At 47.5% G+C, this 20,001-nt stretch overlaps 2 protein-coding genes and 2 pseudogenes across 7 annotated transcripts in view; 2 read left to right on the top strand and 2 right to left on the bottom strand.

The window, feature by feature from the left end:
* CC2D1A (coiled-coil and C2 domain containing 1A) overlaps positions 1 to 5,993 on the bottom strand; it is a 14,717-nt gene extending 8,724 nt beyond the window's left edge. For 4 of the 6 annotated variants that reach the window (XM_011384461.2, XM_011384464.2, XM_011384463.2 and 1 more), the window contains exons 1-6: positions 5,659 to 5,993; positions 4,143 to 4,278; positions 3,036 to 3,145; positions 2,878 to 2,943; positions 2,469 to 2,603; positions 2,146 to 2,380 (exon numbers count right to left, since the gene is read on the bottom strand). In XM_011384461.2, the coding sequence (XP_011382763.1) occupies positions 2,146 to 2,380; positions 2,469 to 2,603; positions 2,878 to 2,943; positions 3,036 to 3,145; positions 4,143 to 4,278; positions 5,659 to 5,718 (742 nt within the window). In that variant the 5' untranslated portion in view covers positions 5,719 to 5,993. Of the gene's footprint in view, positions 1 to 2,145; positions 2,381 to 2,468; positions 2,604 to 2,877; positions 2,944 to 3,035; positions 3,146 to 3,328; positions 3,457 to 4,142; positions 4,279 to 5,658 lie in introns of those variants that run through there. The other 2 variants (XM_011384466.2, XM_023525634.1) reach the window with 2 other exon arrangements.
* CUNH19orf57 (chromosome unknown C19orf57 homolog) lies at positions 5,993 to 19,898 on the top strand (the record flags this gene model as incomplete). Its single annotated transcript, XM_023525638.1, has 7 exons — positions 5,993 to 6,210; positions 6,419 to 6,482; positions 6,899 to 6,950; positions 10,289 to 10,466; positions 13,096 to 13,177; positions 13,412 to 13,516; positions 18,672 to 19,898. Coding segments are annotated over exons 3-7 (1,623 nt in total), but the record flags the coding sequence as incomplete, so codon positions are not given.
* On the bottom strand, positions 10,867 to 10,985 carry LOC111733597 (annotated as a pseudogene).
* Positions 12,019 to 12,103, top strand: LOC111733600 (annotated as a pseudogene).
* Positions 19,899 to 20,001: the final 103 nt, after the last annotated feature.

The following is a 20,001-nucleotide window of genomic DNA, read 5'->3' as shown; positions in this document are numbered from 1 at the left end:
TAAGGACATCACATTAAGTGAAATTATATAGTATTTGTTCTTTTGTGACTGACTTATTTCATCTAGCATAATATTCTCAAGGTTGATCCACATCAAAGCATGTGTCAAAATGTCTTTCCTTTTTAAGGTTGCATAATGTTCTATAATGCAGATATACCATTTTATTTATCCGTACATCCACCAGTAGACACTGGGGTCGCTTCTACCTATTGTGAATAATGCTATGAATATGGTATACAAATATCTATTCATGTCTTCTGCTTTCAATTCTTTTGGGTATGTACCAATATTTACTTATAAAATATTTCTCAGGGCTCACTTTTAGCAGCTGGGCATTTCACATCTTCTCTTATTTCTATCCATGTCCCCCACAGAATTTTATCATGATATGATCTATGTATGTATCTGAAAGCCCTTTTTGACCACCCTATCATACATTTGCAACCAAAATACATTCATCTGGTATATCAGCAAAGTTGAGAAACAGATGATTAAACTGCTATTTAAAAAATATGTAACAGTTTCAAATAATATGTGCAATACATTTTCAGAGGAAGTATCTCTAAATTGAAAGGGATAGGTACAATTGATGGTATAAAAAAACAAAGCACAATAGATACACCACCCAGTGTCCACAAATCCTAGCAACACGACCTAGAGAAACAACTGGACCCTTTGCTTTAAGTTTAGGTGTAGCTGCCTGAGAAGGTATCTGCAGGTTGAAGCAAAATACCTTGACATGTGATTGGTTTCCTTTACTGTCATCCCAAGCCTCTCTCAGCGTTAAAAAAATTTTCTTCTGAGGTTGAACTATTGTTACGATTAAATTTAGCACATAATTCAGCAGAGCCTAAATATCTCTCAAGCTTTCTGATATACAGCTATTACATCCCAGGAGTAAAATTTTATTGGTAAGGCACTTCTTGCTAGAACAGCGGATGGAGCAATACTGCGGGGCTGCAGCCCAGCCTAAAACCGAAGGGGACCAGTGGAAGGCTTGTGTGCATGAGCACATTGTCGAGGTGCTTGGGGGCCCAAGTGCGAGGGTGGGTAGTTCTTGGAGGCCATGGTGGAGGGTGGGTCCACCTCCTGACATTTAACTCCTGTTTCCCTAGTCACTTCTTTCCTATTTTTTTTTTTTTAAGTGTAGAGAAACCTGCTTCACGACAACGAACAGGTGGGAAGGGACAGAGTCTTGTCACACAATTCTCTGAATCCTTGCCAACCTATATGCCAAAAACTCTATCCTGAAAAATTTGGGGTGGTTTCAGTTGCAAATTTCAGAAGACAGGCTTTCTTGAACATTGCCAAAACCACTGCCTTAGAGAACAGACTGGCTGCAGAGGATTTAGAGACCTGGCGTCCAGGTGTTCCCAATCTCAACCCCAGGCCAGCCTTTACTGTCGTCTCATGAGCTCCAGCCCCCGGCATTTGCCCCTGAAGCTTGGCCCAGAGTTCAGATTCCAGAAAGGAGAGGAGTGAATACTTCTTTCCTATAGTGGCAGCCGGGAGACTGAAGAGGGGGAGGTTGGGGAAGGTAAACCTCTAGGTAGATGCTTCCTCCAGCTAGGTGAAAAGATAAGCTGAGTACTTGAGAATTACTCCTTTAAAATTCTATAAGTGAGAATGTCACTCAGTCCTAAAAAGGAATTGAGTTCTGATACAGGCTGCAATGTTATGCTAAGTGAAGGAAGACAGACATAAAAGGACAAATAGGTTTGTAACCAAAATATATGACCCCAGGCTAAGGGAGGGGATGGGGAGATAGTGTTTAATGGGGACACAGTTTCTATTTGAGATGAAGTTTGGGAAATTACAGGTGATGGTTGCACAACATTGGAAATGTAAGAAATGCCAGTCAATTGCACACTAAGAAATGGTTAAAATGGCAAATGTTATGCTATGTATATTTTACCACTACCACAAAAAAAAAAAGAAAAGAAAAGAAAAAAAAGGTTTTAATGAACTCCAGGAGCATGCACACCTGGGAAGAGGAGGGGTGCTTACAATATCTAATAATCAGTACAGAGTCTGAACCATGCCACGCCCCTTCCCAGGCCGCCCCCCACCCCGCCCCCTGCCCAGAAGCCAAGGGCTGAATACATCCCCCAACATCCCGTCAGCCCAGCCCTGCCCTTTGCCTACCTAGGGGCAGCTGCGGCCTAGCCAAGCCCAGGGACAAAGCTGGGGGAGCAGGAGGAAGACTCTCCACTGTGACCCTAGGTTCTGGGGCCGGCAGGTTCACAGAGGCTGGTGGAGTGGGTGCAGGGGTGTGACTGGGTGTGGCCGACAGGCCCTTCCCCATGGCAACAGGTGGTGGGATGTCCTCTTCATCAATGGCATTGCCCTTCCGAACAGAGGCCAACAGGTTTTCCAGTGTCTGGGAGAAGGCATAAATGTGGGTTTCAGAGGAGCCCAGAGTTGGCTGAGGTGGTGGGGTCCTGGAACCCTCCCATCTGCCTGTTTACCTTAAGTCCCCGGTCATAGCGCCGCATTTTGGCACCATCTCCGGCTTGCTTAGCACTTTCCATTGCTGCCTGGTAAAGGGCCAGCCTCTCCTGCAAGGTGGCCTCTATCCCAGGGCTGGGGGCTGAGGCCTTTGGCTGTGGGAGGGGCCAGGGGCATGGTGTGGGCAGGTGGTAACCCAACTCGGCCCACCCTGAAGGTTTCCTTGGTTGAGAGCCTACTGCACACCAGGTGTATGACCCCTGAGCCAGTTGCCCACACCCTTGCAGGACAGAATTTATTATCCACTTTCCCAGTACAGAGAACTGAGACTCAGAGGTGTTCTATCACCTGCCTGAGGTTGCATGGCTAAATGGGGTAAGCGAGGGCCTTGAACCTGGGCTGCAGGGAGCAGGGTTGTTGGAGGTATACCTGGGCCACAGGAGGGTGGGACTCCAAAGTATTCTGCTCCTCCCCAAGGACCTCATTTAATTCCGCCTGTAGGGACAAAAGGCCAGGGGCCTGAGTGAGGGCCCAATGGACCAGGCAACAATGGGGGAACAGCCCCCTGCTCCGCTCTCGATGCTCACCAGCAGGTCATCATCAGCCTCCACATCCTCCTCGTCTGTCCCCTCCTCCTCATCCTCGTCTCTCATGCACAAGCTGGCCATCTTCTCAATGGCCTCCATGGGCAGGGGTCCTGTGGCAGAGGGAGGCACCAGGTGGACTGGGATCCTTTGAGAGTCCCCAGCCTCCTGTCCCAGTCACCCATGACCCTAACAAATAGGGTAGCAGGCAGCGGGGTAGCATGTCCCCCTCCTGGTCCTTCTATGGCACCCCACTGCCCTCAAGTTGCCAGGCATGGCCCCGCTCCCCAGCTGACCTCGCTGGCCTCATCCCTTTCTTATCGAGGCTGAGTTCAAACTCTGGCTCTGGAAATTTCTCACTGTGTGACACTGGGCAAGTCGGGTGACTCAAACTTTTTATGGATCTGTGTATGTCCAAAAAAGACTGCAAAAGAGTTACATGTATTGATTTGGAGTTTTAAACAAAGTTTAGCCAGTAGATGAATTCATAAATACAGAATTCATAAATAATGAGGATCAACTGAATTAGTAGAAAGTGTAAAAGTTCCGTGTGCCCTCTGGGACCCAGCCCCATACAACTACTGTGGAGTCTCCTGTACCCTGCCAACTCCTCCAGGGCCTTTGCCTATGCTGTAGACCTTCCCAGGAGTGCTCCCTAACTCCACGTGCCATTCCCCATCGCAGGTGCCTCCTCAGGGAATCCCGCCCCAGCTGACAAGTCTCTCCCATCACTCTGTGCTTCTGCCATCCCAGCTCTGATCATAAGATAGCAGGTTGGACTAATAACCAGGTCCTGTGTGAAGTACTTTATGAACACTAGAAGATTAACTCCTGTGATGTAAGTGTGGTTTATTCCCATTTTACAGATGGGAAAACCGATGCCCACACAGGTATTAGGACGTATTAAAACGTAGCCAGTAAGAGGCAGAGCTGGGATTTAACCTTCACTCTGGGTCCAGAATTGATCACTTAACCTTTAACCCAGATTGTAGGTTCCAGGAGGGCAGGGACCTTCTCTGTCTCCTTTCCCCCATCTCCCCAGCACCCAGCTCTGAGTCCTGCCCACAGTGGGAGCTCAGGAAATGCTCCAGGGTGGTTTGAGAGTCTCACCTTTGCCTTTGAGCTTCTCCAGAGCTTGGGGCTGGCCCCCCACCAAAGCCAAGAACTCAGCCTCTAGTTCCTCATTGTTAACTCCATCCTCGGGGATCATCAGGCCATCCGGAGAGAGATCAACCAGCAGGCCCAGCTGTAGGAACAGCAAGGGTCCAGTCAGACCTTGGGATGCATCCCGCTTGGCTAGAGGCAGCCACAGTGAACCCAGAGTCTCCTCAGAAGGAAGTGAATCCAGGCCTCTTGGTGAAAGCCATTTCCCTGGGGAGTGCCAGAGGCTAGAACAAGCCCAGAGTGCAACAGGTGTCCAAGATGGGCCAGGCTCCCTGGCATAGACCAACACAAGGCAAAGGGCAGATGGGGAGACCCAACTCCCCGCACTGAGCCTGCGCCCATGATGCACTGCTAGCTAAGTGCAGTGGAGAAAGCAGGCCCCTCACTCTGCCCAAAGCACAACTACTCTGCACACCTGGGCTTTTCCTCCCAGTATCCTCAGCAGAGGGGGCCATGCAGGAAGGTTGGAGGCATCATGAGCAAATAGAAGCCCTGACAATAACATAGACGTTGAAAGTGGGGTCTTTGCAATTAACAGACCCATCCTCCTATCCTATCCTGATTAATAACCCATCGCAACGTGATAACATTAGGTCAAACTACAAAACTGCCCTTTCTCTGGGTCAAAAATGGCAAAATAATGAGTCACATATGGCTCCTTCTAATAATATAGTATCACATATTGAGTGCTATGTTCTAGCACTTTTCATAAACTGTCCCAATGAATTTTCACAACTGTCCTGTGACATAGGGACTCTTAGAGCCTCCATTTTACAGATGAGGAAACTGAGGCTGAGAGCTGCAAAATAAAGAATCCAACGTGCAAAAGTCAAGAGCGATCTTCAGGTTGGCGAGACTCGAACACCTGGGCACTAAGCTGTGGCCTTACGTCAACACTGAGAAAAATCCAACTCTTCCAGTGCCTGAGGCAGAGGAGATGGGGCAGGGAGAAGGGATCCAGTCACATTCCTGTGGGCTCATGGCAGCAGCTCTGGATTTGCACTTAACTCTGGCCAAGCTGTTAATTCTTATGACCTTGGGTAGGTGTCTTCACCTCTCTAGGTCTCAGTGTCTTCATCTGTACAATAGGCATAAAAAGAGTCTGTCCTGGCCTGGCTGATGTGAGGATTCAAAGCGTGCTCAGGCCTGGGGAGCAGTAACTGTCCTTCTTACCCCAGGTGGAGGCCTTCCCCTCCAGGACTGGAGCTGCTGCAGCAACAGGTGGCCCTGAGCCTGGGGCGGGGCGCCACGAGCTGGGGAGCCAGGGCCAGTAGGCCACACTTTGGGAATAGAACCTCACCTGGGAGGCGGGGATCAGGGATCACCTAGGAGTGGCGATCAGGTTCCCCTGGGAGGTAGGGCCCTCCCCTAAATGTGTGACAGGGATAGGGAGGGTTTCCTCGGGTAGCCAGGGGGTGGGGGGGTGGGGGGGGGGGGGGGGTAGTGGTAAAGACAGACTCACCTGGCGGGCGGCGGCGGCGCCTCGGCCCGGGGGTCCAGGGGGTCCCTTACTCTTGTGCATTTTCCAGGCAAGATGCCCGGACCACCGGCCCCTTCGCCTCGCCTTGCCCTGCCTCTTCCCCCGGGCCCTATAGCTGCGCACGCGCCTTTCCTGAGCCCCTCGCCGGCGCCCCGCGACCGCCAATCCCGCGTCCTGGGTCTCCTGAGTGTCCGTCCTACTTCCGCCTCGTCGTTCAGGCGCCGCGGCACCGGAGCGCGGCCACTGGACTTGCCCAGCCCGCAGCACTGAAACTACAACTCCCGGCAGGCAGCGCGCGAGCGTGCGTGCGCGTTGCGGTGCGGAGGGCGGTTCTGCAGGTGGTGCGGAAAAGAGGCGGAGCGTGCGCGGTGTGAGGGGGCAATGCTGGCGTTGCGCATGCGCGCAGCTGAGTCTTGCAGTGCGCGGGAAAGGCAGAGCGCGCGCCAAGTGTGAGGGGCGGCGGCGGCGGCGGCGGCCCACGCTTCACTGCGTTCCGCGGCCACCAGCGGGCTACGATCTCATCTGGCTCTCCAAGTCTGGGCAGTCCTCACTTTTCTGTGGCGGGGGCAGGGTTAGTTTGGGCCTGGTCACTCGAAGGCGGTCCACAGCATTCAGGCCTCAGGCCTCCTGGCCCTTCAGCTCTAGACCACGGAGCTGCCCAGCCTCTGTGAGGGGCCAACTTGCCTTTCATTTTCTCCAAAATATTTCACGCAGATAATTTAACTGAATTGTCTCCCAACAGCTCCAGGCAGACTTACCTAGTTCCTGATAAGGACAGAGGAACCTCAACAACTTCTCTGGCCCAGGTCGGTTTGGGCTTGTCTGCCACCAAGGCTGGGAGGAATTGCCCTGTGGTGACTCCTGTCCTTCAAGGTCCCTGGCATCCCCCAAAGGGCGTTTAGCTCCTTGAAGAGCCCCCAAGGCTTCCTACGGAAGACACTGCTGCCCCATCCCCGCCTATGCATTCTCACATCCTGGGCAGAAGATGGACAATTACCTTTCTTCTCTCTGTAGCATAGAGGAGGTTCGCGTTCTTACCTAGCCATGGTCCAAGGTCACTATGACTCCCAGCTTGTGTCCCCTTGGGGTCCAAATAACCCTTCAGGGCAGCCAGATGCGCCAAGGTTGGGGGGGGGGAGTTCTGCCCTCATCTAATGTCACTGGGTCTGTACCTAGGGACAGGGACTGCTTGTAATGATTGGATTCTGCTCATTGTTTTCAGATTTCTCAAGGAAGGGATAAAATGAGTAAGAGAAAGAAGCTTCGGACCTCAGGTATTTGAACTTTGGTCTCTTTATTGCTGCTTCTGCTCTTAAGAATGTGGGCTTACTGCAGAAATGCTAACATGACCACACCGGGCTCCTTTAAAAAATGATTTAACACCTGTAAGAAAACTGTAAATTATGGAGGAGTACGTACAGTAGAAAGTGAAAGCTTTGTGGAGCTTCCTCCAGCCTCTGGTGGGGTCCCACAATCAAAGAGAGGTCCCCAGGTTTCAGGGCAGGGGGCCAGCCTCTACAGGCCCACTCTCAGAGACCACCCCCGAATAGAGCTTGAGGTGCTGCAAGGCCATCTAGTATGTGGCTAAGTAAGTGCTTCACTCCTGAACCAAAAACCTAGGTTCTTCCCAGCTCTGCTGCTCACTGTGTGAGGAAAGATGGCTTACTCTGTGCCTCACTTCACCTCTTCTGTAAATAAAGGATAATAAGAACACTTTTTATTTTTTAGAACAGTGATTTTCAACCTGGATGGGGGAGGAATTTGCACTCCAGAGGATAGTTGGCAATATCTAGAGACATTTTTGGTTTTCACAGGACAGAATGATCCCATCCCAATCAGTAGTGCCCCAAATGTCAATAGTGCCTAGGTTGAGAACTGCCCTAGAGCTCACATGTCGATTAGTATTTGTAAAGCACCAAGAAGAGACCCTAGGTAGTACACAAATATATGCTGCTGTTATGATTATCCTTCCAGACTTTTTTTTAAAAAAGCTTTTCATTTTGAAATAATTTGGGGCTTACAGAAAAGTTGCAAAAACAGTGCAGAGTTCTGTGTGCCTTTTTCTCACCTTCCCCTAATGTTAACGTCCAGTGCAACCATAAGACAAGGATCAATCTAATGGTACAGCATAAAAAAACAGGAAACGAACCTGAGTACACTACTTTTTCCAAACTTTTTCTAAACTTTTTCTGTGTATATGCAAATATAGTGCTTTTTATTGGAAATTCAAATCATCACATGTATTGCTATGCAACCTCTATCTTTGACTTCATGCTATATTGAGACTGTGTCTATTTGACCATATGCATAGAGAATTTCCTCAGGTGAAAAGAACTCAGTATTACATAGTATAGCTCCATTTTCCTGTCCATTGTCTAATGTAACTCAAATTTCTTAAAAGTTTAGAAATGATTTCTTTACTTTGTGCTTAATGAACTAGGGAGTAGCACTCATTTTTTTACCAAAATGTGGGACAAAAAAATTATCAACAGATTGAAATATTTTGTGCAGAGATGAGCAACAGGCTGCTTGGAGACACAGGAATTTATGTGACCTTGGAGGGGGAAGCTGGGGACAGCCAGGCCCACCCACGGCAAGTCATTTGGGGCCTCTCTTGGCAGTGGACTCCCCAGCTCAGTGTATCCCTGTGCTGGCCCGGGACAGCTGTTTCTGTGTGTACTGGATGGGATGGAGAGAGAAGACAATTCTGGCAGGTGGTGAAAGAAGCCCTTTCCCTCTGACATCTTTGGCCTTTGGTGTTGAACATGAAGTTCTGCCTTAGTTTTTCTTAAATTAATCCTGTGGGGACAGATCACAGGAAGGAAGTGGGAGGCTCTTTACTTCTGTTGGTATTTTTGCTTTTTTATTTGGTACGAATGTCCATTGGTTTAGCAAAGCAAGCTGATATTTGAGCATCTTAAGAAACCAAATAAACGAAGCTGCTATATTTTGTCTTTTCTGGGAGACCGCAGGGTGGGAATGTGTTTGGGTAAGAAACTCATTAGAGCCATGCTCTAGGTACAGCACTGGGGTGAGCACATGAGGTTGCAGGGGGAAGGCAGGGGGAGGATGAGATCAAAGGGCACAGCAGACTTAATTCCTGCCCTCGACATCAAGGGAAAAAGAAAAATGCTCCTCACAGAGAGAGCTAATCAAATACACAGCAGTGGGTTAAAGTTCTGAACGGGCACACATGAACCATAACTGACAGAATTAGAAGACATTACAGGGAAGTTGCTGTGGTCTAATGGAATGCAAACAGCTGAATGAATGCCGAAGAGGACACTAGTAGTTGGTATAAGGAGGGAGCGGGTTATTCCGTGGGTTTATTTCAAGGTATGTAAGGAGATGAAGTTGGAAAGGGGCTTTGTGACAACTCCAGGAAGATCAAGCCTGGGTCTGGTTTGTCCTTTTGTCCTCACTGTCTGACTTGGTCAAAAGCACGGTAGGTACATGGTAGGTGCTCAGTAAATGCTGAAGTACACTTAAGTGTGCAGACTCTGGAGTTGGATGCTTGGATCCCATTCTGGACTCTGGCTTTCATGTGCTTCAGCTTTTTCATCTGTAAGACAGACATAACTGTAGGACCCTACCTCAAAGTTTTATCATAACGCACCCAAGTTCTTAGGAGAGTGTCTGGAATGGAACTTCATAAAGCCAACTGTTATTATTTGTTCATTGAATAAATGATTCACTTGGGGCTAGATTTGGGGAGGTCTCACAAACTAGCCACTATAGGCGATTTCTATGTAAAGGAGCTTCCTTCATTCAACAGACATGTTAATAAGCACTTTTAGGCTCTCAGTTGCTCTCAGTGATGGGGAAGGTATTGTAGAGATATAAGAGACCGAGTGGCAGCTAAAACATCTCTTCTTTAGCACTTAATGACACTGGGTCCCAGTTTTCCCAGGATAAGTAGTCTTCAGGCATCATGGAAAACTAGATGGTACATAATTTAGTTTTATCTGTGTTTCCCGGGAAGTGATCTGCATTTTCAATGTGTTTATTCAGTCACCTACCAAATATTTATGGTGCACTGACAGAGTACTATATGTTCTTCTAGACACTCGAGCTCCAGCAGAGAGTGTGATAGATGAAGTCCCTCCTGGCAAGGAGCAGATTGTAGTGAGGGAGACAGAAATGACCCAGTACATCAATACTTGCAGAAAAGCTATGAAGTGAATGAAACAGCATGGGCCTGAAAGGAGATACTCTATAGAGAAGTCAGAGTGTGGCCTCTCTGCAGGGATGTTTGAGCTGAGACCCGAAGGAGCCAGCACACACCTCTCACCAGAGAGACAGACAGTAGGCAGGGCCAGGTTGTTTCATGTAGTTGGAGCCAGCCTTGGCCAGCTCAGGATTCAACTACAGTCATGACCAGGCCATAGGTAAAAAGCCTTTGAATCCTACAGCCACATAAGCTCTTAGGTCCCACCTGGATGAGGTTCCATCTCATCTCGGTCTCCAGGCAACTGTCAGAGTAGGGGTTTCCTGCCCTTGGAACAAACCTGCTCACATTGCAACTGTGGCCCTTCCAAGTTTGGTTGTCATCCATGACAGTACATGCTCCTGGCATCTCCATTCCTTTTGTCTTCCTTTATCTTTAAACCAGGAGGAGAAGGAATTCATCCTCTGAAACCCCCAAAGCACCCAAGGCTCAGAGACTCTGACAGGGCTTCCCAGAGTTACGAGTTGGACCCTTCATGTCACCCTGAGGAGTCAGAAGGCAGGGCAGGACCTGCTCCCTCAGCAGAGCAGAGTGGGGAGGAACCAGGACAGGTGGCTTCCAGGTAAGTGGCTCAGAACAGTTCAGCAGACCTCCCCAATGACAGTGGGCACAGCACACCTGCTTAGTGAACAGGATGCAGAGGGGAGGGTACCGACATAACCCAATGCCAGGCCTCTCTCCTAGGGACTCAGGGTTCTTGGATTCTGCTTCTTGAAGCTTTCCTCCCAGACTGTCCTCTTTATTGAGAAAGGTCAATGTTTTAACCCTGGGCAAGGAAAATCTTGAATTTTTCGAGGTCACTTAGTTATAGAATGCAGCTCATCCTGTCTGCTGGTCAGATCCATATTTATCCCACATTCCTTCTTCTTCTTTTTTTTTTTTTTGGCTAGGCAACCCTTGGTTGACCTCACAGATTGTAAGGACCTTGTCAGCTTACAATCCTTTATATTTTTGATTTTTTATGCCTACAGCACCTCATCTTCCTAGGTGGTCACCCATCTAAGTACTAACCAGGCCTGACCCTGCTTAGCTTCCAAGATCAGACGGGATCGGGCTTGTTCAGGGTAGGATGGCTATAGACCCCACATTTCTTCTTGATCAAGAAGGTACCGAAGGAGTAGGTCTGCTAAATAATAATCAGTAAAAGAGAATCATTATGTGATAGACAGAGTGTTAATAATAAATGCCCTGCATATATCAGCTCTTTCAACTCTCATGGCACTGTGAAATAGGTTTTTATCCTCATCTGTCAGGTGAGGATTCTAAGGTTTTGAGAGATCAAATGACTTGCCTAAGACCACTGATCTGGTAACAAGGCAGGCTGGGGCTCTGGTGTGTCTTACTCCTGTGTTCCTAACCACTATGGTTTCTCAGTTCCCCCTTTTTTTTTTTTCCAGGAAATATGTAATTAAGCACGGTGGGGAAAAAGAAAGAGGGTCTGGAGAACAATTTAGTCTTATCTTCCATGGGGTTAAACTACATGCAACTATAGCAAAGTAGAAAGGGTTAGTGTGAGTTAGGAGAAGGAAGGTTCCTGTTACTCAAAATCTTCAGAGAAGGCATGTGGTCTGACTGACCACTGTTTTCTGGGGAGCGGGTGATCTCAGGTTATTAGTCTTAGGACTAAAGGCAGCCCTACTCTGATAGGAAGAGAAGAGCCACATGTCACGCCTAAGCTGTTTCTCCAGACATGACAGTATCACAGTGTTCCTCACTCCTGGAGAGGTCAACAGGGCTGATGGGGTCACAACTACTACCTACCCTGCCATCTGCATCCATGAGAATAGTCAGAACCCACGGAAGCAGGTTCCTATCATTTTTTGTTGTTTTTAAAATGTTTTATTAGGAAATACCAGGTGCACAAAATATAACAGAAAAAAAACATAAAGCAAACAAGCTTAACACGTTTATGTTGAGAAATGAAATCTTGCCAATACCCAGAAGCCGCCTAAACAACCCATCCCAATTAAAATTTTCTAACAGACTCTTGCTGGAGGCATCTAGACTTATTCTTTCTCTATAACCTCCCCAGGTACAATTCAAGCCCAGTAGCATATCTTCATGCTTTTCCTCGTTCTACTTCCAAAGTTGAAATCATATGAAATTTTGGTTTCACTATTGTGCAGTAGCAGTATCATAGCCAATGAGGTTTATCTGAGGCATGATTATTGCTAATTGAAATTTTGGTTCCAGGTTTTTTTTTTCAGTATACATAGCCACATCTTTTATAACCTTAGCCTCACCCATGTTTTTTTTAAAGAGTTTATTTTTTAGAGAGTTTTAGGTTTGTAATAAAATCGAGAGGAAGACATAGAAATTTCCCACATACTTTTTGCCCTCACATGTGCATGGCCTCCCCGTTATCACCATCACTCACCTACGTTGCCACACTGTAATCACTCAAAGTCCTGTAGTTTACCTTAGAGTTCATTCTTGGTGTACATCCTATGGCTTTAGACAAATGTATAATGACGTATATCCGCTACTATAGTCTCATACAGAGTATTTTCACTGCCCTAAAAATCCAAACTTATCCGTCTCTCTCCCGACCCTGACAACCACTGATCTTTTTACTGTCTCCGCAGTTTGCCTTTTCCAGAATATCATGTAGTTGGAATCATACAGTACGTGGCTTTTTCAGATTGACTTATTTTTCTTAGTAATATGCGTTTAAGTTTCCTCTATGTCTTTTCATGGCTTGGTAGCTCATTTCTTTTTAAGACTGAGTAGTAGTCCATTGTACTGCTTGTTTGTCCATTTACCCACTGAAGGCCAACTCAGTTGCTTCCACATTTTGGCAATTATGAATATACCCTTTTTAAGACACTGTGTTTCTCATATCTGCAACTTCCCTAACTTAGAATTTGTGGAGTTGGGGGCTGGAGTGTCAGTCCAAATGAAAATTCCTGTTCTTACTTCAGAAGCCAGTTCCTGGGATTATAAGGGTAAAGTGCTACTGGAGCAAGCAGCTTGAATTCTTGATGTGGGACCCTGAACCCTTCTTGGAGTCAAATGTTCCTCAGGACGCTGCTCCCCTCCCCATTCTACCCTCTCCCATCAGGTGCTCCAGGACCTCTTTTCTAGGAGATTCTGGGTACCACCTCGCCTTTGGACTGCATTCTCTGCCCCGCTATGCACATTGACAGCCCTAGAAATTCTCCAGAATTTCCTATTTGTCTTTCTCCACCCAGCTCCCCGAACAAGGAAGCAGGAGGCCCCTCTAGGCTCCTCAGGCAACCGGAAAATGAGCCAGTTCCCTTCCCACCTTCCCAGGTGAGCCTGCTTGGTAGCCTTGCTTATGTGCACAGGATGTTGCCCCCCTTCAGCTGGAGTGCCTGCCTCTTCATCCTCAAGGCCAACGGCTGGTGAGAGTGTGCCCTGGGGTTGGAGGGCAAAGGCCATGTTTGAAACTACAAGAAAGAAACTGGTTTTGGTATTTTATTTGGTTCCTTTCTGAAACCTCATTCCTCCCTTTATTGCTGCTTTGTTCTTGTATCTGGTTCACAGAACTCAGTTGGAAGGTTTGTCCCCCAGTTTGCAAAACTCAGGAAGACAGTGACGAGACAAGCAGCTACAAAGGAAGAGGACTTCGAGAGTGGGGCATTTAGCTCGGTAAGGCCCTAAAATTGGCAGGCTGAGAACAATAGAGGCACAGCTTCTTGGCCCAGCCTTGGTTTTCTTTGGCAATGGCTAGATCTGCACCCTGCACATCTACATTTTTAACGTTTCGCACTACAGATGTCTTCCTACTGCAGGTGCTGTGCAGGCAACTCGCAGCTCAGGACCGCTGTGCTTGCCCCAAAGCACTCAGGGCCAGTGCCCTCTTGCTCCATTGTGTGCGAGTTAGTAAGACTCAGAAAGGCAGCCCACATTCTGTCCTTGAACCCCTTTGCTTCTCAGAAGCTTTTGTGCAAGTAAGGATTGGGTGTGGTCTTACAGTGTGCTTTCTTGTCCTTGCCACCATCAGCTCTGGGGGTGACAATGTCTGGCAATATACACCCCTAAAAAAGTGAGTGGTGGGTGTGCCCAGCGGCTGTATTTGTAATTGCCCCCCCTTGGGAACATCTGTAATATCTTTCAGCAGGTGAAATGGTTGAACATACTGTGGTCTATCCACACCATGAACAAAACCCAGCAATTAAAAAGGAACAAACTAGAGACAGACCCAACCTCCTGGCTAGATCTCCAGGGCAGGGAGTTAGCATGTAATGGAGATAGAGCTTCAGTTGCACAAGATTAAAGAGTTCTGGGGATAGATAATGATGACGGTTGTACAACAATGTGAATGCACTTAATACCACTGAATCATGCACTTAAAAATGGTTAAAATGGGGTTCAGCAGAAGGAAGGGTTATTGGCTGGGGCCTACGGTACACCGCTTCAGTGAGGGGCTCGACCGCAGCCACCTGGCTTGTTGCTTTTCTGGGCATCTCTCCTCCAGCCCACCTGACACCATGCACCAGTAAGGAGCATGGCACCGATCCCTCTCCACTCTTGGTCGCTGCTCTGAGCAGCATCACCGTTTATACCAGAAAGCCGACAGGCACAGTTTTTACTATTTCAATTGCTGAATGTCAAATCCTAGAAGACGTAGCATTCTTATGTGTGATGTTAAATGAATGCTGGAAGCAAACTGCCCCCTTTTTTTTTCTAAATGGAAAAAAGGTTTAAAAGCTGTGAATACTTGAAGCTTATAAGCCAGGGTGTTCCCTGCCTGAGTTTAATACTATTCTCAGCAAAGGGCTAAGTTTGTAAGTTAACACAGCTGCCATTTTGAGGTTGGAAACTGGTCGAGGAGGGAAAGTCTTTTATTGGAGCAGATACAAAGGCAGATCATTCTGTTTTAGAGGTGCTAATTCTTGAAATAGACACAAGACCCCTTTCTTTTCTAATTATGAAGTTATAAATACTAGCTTTTCCATCCAAGCCACTGGCTGAGGTACTGGGTGGGGGGGAGGGTGGCATAGGAAGTGTGAGAATAAAGAGAAGGGCCCATACTCTTAGAGTGGAAAATTTTCAGAGCCTCCCTGAAACCATTGGTGGCAGGGTTCAGTCACTGACAGCACAAATTCATCAAATCACTTCAAAAGCCCTGGTCTCAAGATTGAACTTTCATACTTGGGCTGTGGTTCACTTTGAAACACAAAACAAAAATTATTTTTTTAATCCTAAGAACTAATACTCAAAATGCTGTCTTGAATCATGATATATACATCAGGTCTTGGTATCATCTAGACCTGCATGTAGACCTCCATTGTAAAACCTTTGTATATGTGGTAGGTTTCTGTGAAAACTTCGTTTCAATGTAAACTTCATACCACACTCAGTTTTTATCTTAATAAAACTATATAGAGTTACTTAAAAATGGTTAAAATGGTAAATCTTTTCTTGTATATATTATACCACAATTTAAAAAACAAAACACAGAGAGGTCTCTGTGTTCCCTTCCCTAGCTTCCCACAGCAGTAACATCTTAACATGTCTATAATCCATTGCCATCACCAGGCAATTGACATTGGTGCGATTCGTAGGCCCCCTTGATTTTTATATCCTTGACCTCCGCATGCCCAGTGCTGGTGGGAAGAAGCAGCTGACGGAAGGAAGGATTCCATTTCCCCCTCCAGCCCCTGGCACAGAGCTCTGCCCTGTACTGGTACAGTCGTCCCCCCTTATCTGCGGTTTTGCTCTCCGTAGTGTCAGTTACTTGTGGTTAACTGCAGTCTGAAAATATTAAGTGGAAAATTCCAGAAATAAATAACTCAGAAGTTTTTAAATTTTGCACCGTTCTGAATAGCGTGATGAATTCTCAGGCCGTCCTTCCTGGGGCTTGAATCATCCCTTTGTCTAACATCTCCACGCTGTACATGCTCCCCAGCCTTTAGTCACTTAGTAGCTGTCTTGGTTATCAGATTGACTGTCACAGTATCACAGTGCTTGTGTTCAAGTAACCCTTATTTTAGTTAATAATAGTCCCAAAGCCATTCACATAACTTTTATTATAGTATATTATAATTGTCCAATCCCCAGTTTGCAAAACTCAGGAAGACAGTGACGAGACAAGCAGCTACAAAGGAAGAGGACTTCGGGAGTGGGGCATTTAGCTCGGTAAGGCCCTAAAATTGGCAGGCTGAGAACAATAGAGGCACAGCTTCTTGGCCCAGCCTTGGTTTTCTTTGGCAATGGCTAGATCTGCACCCTGCACATCTACATTTTTAACGTTTCGCACTACAGATGTCTTCCTACTGCAGGTGCTGTGCAGGCAACTCGCAGCTCAGGACCGCTGTGCTTGCCCCAAAGCACTCAGGGCCAGTGCCCTCTTGCTCCATTGTGTGCGAGTTAGTAAGACTCAGAAAGGCAGCCCACATTCTGTCCTTGAACCCCTTTGCTTCTCAGAAGCTTTTGTGCAAGTAAGGATTGGGTGTGGTCTTACAGTGTGCTTTCTTGTCCTTGCCACCATCAGCTCTGGGGGTGACAATGTCTGGCAATATACACCCCTAAAAAAGTGAGTGGTGGGTGTGCCCAGCGGCTGTATTTGTAATTGCCCCCCCTTGGGAACATCTGTAATATCTTTCAGCAGGTGAAATGGTTGAACATACTGTGGTCTATCCACACCATGAACAAAACCCAGCAATTAAAAAGGAACAAACTAGAGACAGACCCAACCTCCTGGCTAGATCTCCAGGGCAGGGAGTTAGCATGTAATGGAGATAGAGCTTCAGTTGCACAAGATTAAAGAGTTCTGGGGATAGATAATGATGACGGTTGTACAACAATGTGAATGCACTTAATACCACTGAATCATGCACTTAAAAATGGTTAAAATGGGGTTCAGCAGAAGGAAGGGTTATTGGCTGGGGCCTACGGTACACCGCTTCAGTGAGGGGCTCGACCGCAGCCACCTGGCTTGTTGCTTTTCTGGGCACCTCTCCTCCAGCCCACCTGACACCATGCACCAGTAAGGAGCATGGCACCGATCCCTCTCCACTCTTGGTCGCTGCTCTGAGCAGCATCACCGTTTATACCAGAAAGCCGACAGGCACAGTTTTTACTATTTCAATTGCTGAATGTCAAATCCTAGAAGACGTAGCATTCTTATGTGTGATGTTAAATGAATGCTGGAAGCAAACTGCCCCCTTTTTTTTTCTAAATGGAAAAAAGGTTTAAAAGCTGTGAATACTTGAAGCTTATAAGCCAGGGTGTTCCCTGCCTGAGTTTAATACTATTCTCAGCAAAGGGCTAAGTTTGTAAGTTAACACAGCTGCCATTTTGAGGTTGGAAACTGGTCGAGGAGGGAAAGTCTTTTATTGGAGCAGATACAAAGGCAGATCATTCTGTTTTAGAGGTGCTAATTCTTGAAATAGACACAAGACCCCTTTCTTTTCTAATTATGAAGTTATAAATACTAGCTTTTCCATCCAAGCCACTGGCTGAGGTACTGGGTGGGGGGGAGGGTGGCATAGGAAGTGTGAGAATAAAGAGAAGGGCCCATACTCTTAGAGTGGAAAATTTTCAGAGCCTCCCTGAAACCATTGGTGGCAGGGTTCAGTCACTGACAGCACAAATTCATCAAATCACTTCAAAAGCCCTGGTCTCAAGATTGAACTTTCATACTTGGGCTGTGGTTCACTTTGAAACACAAAACAAAAATTATTTTTTTAATCCTAAGAACTAATACTCAAAATGCTGTCTTGAATCATGATATATACATCAGGTCTTGGTATCATCTAGACCTGCATGTAGACCTCCATTGTAAAACCTTTGTATATGTGGTAGGTTTCTGTGAAAACTTCGTTTCAATGTAAACTTCATACCACACTCAGTTTTTATCTTAATAAAACTATATAGAGTTACTTAAAAATGGTTAAAATGGTAAATCTTTTCTTGTATATATTATACCACAATTTAAAAAACAAAACACAGAGAGGTCTCTGTGTTCCCTTCCCTAGCTTCCCACAGCAGTAACATCTTAACATGTCTATAATCCATTGCCATCACCAGGCAATTGACATTGGTGCGATTCGTAGGCCCCCTTGATTTTTATATCCTTGACCTCCGCATGCCCAGTGCTGGTGGGAAGAAGCAGCTGACGGAAGGAAGGATTCCATTTCCCCCTCCAGCCCCTGGCACAGAGCTCTGCCCTGTACTGGTACAGTCGTCCCCCCTTATCTGCGGTTTTGCTCTCCGTAGTGTCAGTTACTTGTGGTTAACTGCAGTCTGAAAATATTAAGTGGAAAATTCCAGAAATAAATAACTCAGAAGTTTTTAAATTTTGCACCATTCTGAATAGCGTGATGAATTCTCAGGCCGTCCTTCCTGGGGCTTGAATCATCCCTTTGTCTAACATCTCCACGCTGTACATGCTCCCCAGCCTTTAGTCACTTAGTAGCTGTCTTGGTTATCAGATTGACTGTCACAGTATCACAGTGCTTGTGTTCAAGTAACCCTTATTTTAGTTAATAATAGTCCCAAAGCCATTCACATAACTTTTATTATAGTATATTATAATTGTCCTATATTAGTAATTGTTGATCTCTTACTGTGCCTAATTTAAAAATTAAACTTTGTTATAGATATGTATGTATGTATGTATAGGAAAAAAACATGGTACGTATAAGTTTCAGTACTGCCTGCAGTTTCAAATATCCACTGGGGGTCTTGGAACAAATCCCCTACGGATAAGAGGGATGACTGTGCTGATCCCTTCGGTCATCTGCGCAGCATGAGACTGTACAGAAGCAGTACAGTCTGAGTCTTTCTCTCTCCGCAGGAAATACTGCCAGAGCCCAGTGCCCAGCACGCAGGAAGCCAGTCACCAGAGGAGTCCCCAGGGCTCACTGTCTGGGAGGCAGATGGTGCCCACTCCAAGCACGGCGTCCAAAACCCTGTAACACCTGTGTCTGGCAGGGGGCATTCTCAGCCTGAGGTCTCCAACGACGCCTCTCCAGAATGGGGGACGGTGCCCTTGGCCTCAGAGAGGGCCAGCCAGGATCACCTGTTGGAGCAAGGGACCAATTTGCTAGACGGTGGAAGCACAGAGTGGGGTGGGGTTCCAGGCGATCGCGGCCAAAAAGGGCATCAGCCAAGTAGTGAAGCCGAGGAGAAGGAGCCAGACCAAGGATCCTCACAGGAGGAAGGTGCCCAAGGAGGAGCGGGGGCCAACCAGGAGGAAGGAGACAGCATCCCTGGCTTGATCTCTGGGGGCCCAGAGCCTGGATCTGTGGTCCAGGGCCTTTCAGACTTCATGCAGACACTCAGCAAGGCTGGCAGGGAAGCACAAGGGAGCTGTAGCAGCCCAAGATTCTCCTCCCTTAGGACCATTGTTACCACAGACGTGAGCACAGACCCCACTCAGCCAGAACAGAGGGCTCTGGAGGTGGCTGGGCTGGGTGGGAAGGCCCCTGATGGAGGCCACAGCTGGGCCCTGCCCAGAGGTATGCCTCTCTGTAAGGAGACTGCAGGAGGCAGAGGGGAGACAAGGCAAGAAGCTAAGCCCCCTGGTAATGTCCCAGGGGGCCCTGCAGCCTTCCTGGCTTTGGCTCATGGGATCCAAGAGCCCATTGTAGATGTTGGAGATTCCATCCCCATAGCCTCAGAGATGGGCTCAGGTGTTGATCAGACATGGGTGCCAGGCTCGGATCAAGAAGGGCTGGGAGGTTTCTGTGCACTGCCTTTGCTGTTGCAGCCCTTGGGTGAAAAGGCAACCAAGTTAGGTAGCCAGAGCTATGAACAAGACCTCAGGGAGCTTAGTCTGTCCCTTGGAGCCTCTGCTCCGCTGGTGCACAGAGAAGCAGTGGATGGCCCTCCCCTGGACACCAGGATTCACCAGGGCAACCCAGATGCTCTCAACGGCCTGGCAGGCCAGCCCAAGCACCCTCCTGACTCTGCAGACCAGGCTGTGTTAGGGGAGTCTCCAGCCATGGAACTTGACTTCCTGCCAGACAGCCAGATACAGGATGCCCTGGAAGCTTCTGACTTTGAAGACCCACCTGAGCAGGTAAGAGCTTCCCCAAGTTACAGCCAGACCATTCCGGGGCAGGTGCCAGTAGCCACAAGCCCTCTCCCAAATTGCCCAGTTGAGGGAAGATGGGGTGGGTGGC

The sequence above is a fragment of the Pteropus vampyrus genome, unplaced genomic scaffold, assembly GCF_000151845.1.
Source record: "Pteropus vampyrus isolate Shadow unplaced genomic scaffold, Pvam_2.0 Scaffold583, whole genome shotgun sequence".
NCBI classification, from domain to species: domain Eukaryota; kingdom Metazoa; phylum Chordata; class Mammalia; order Chiroptera; family Pteropodidae; genus Pteropus; species Pteropus vampyrus.
This window is presented reverse-complemented; position numbering and strand designations above follow the sequence as displayed.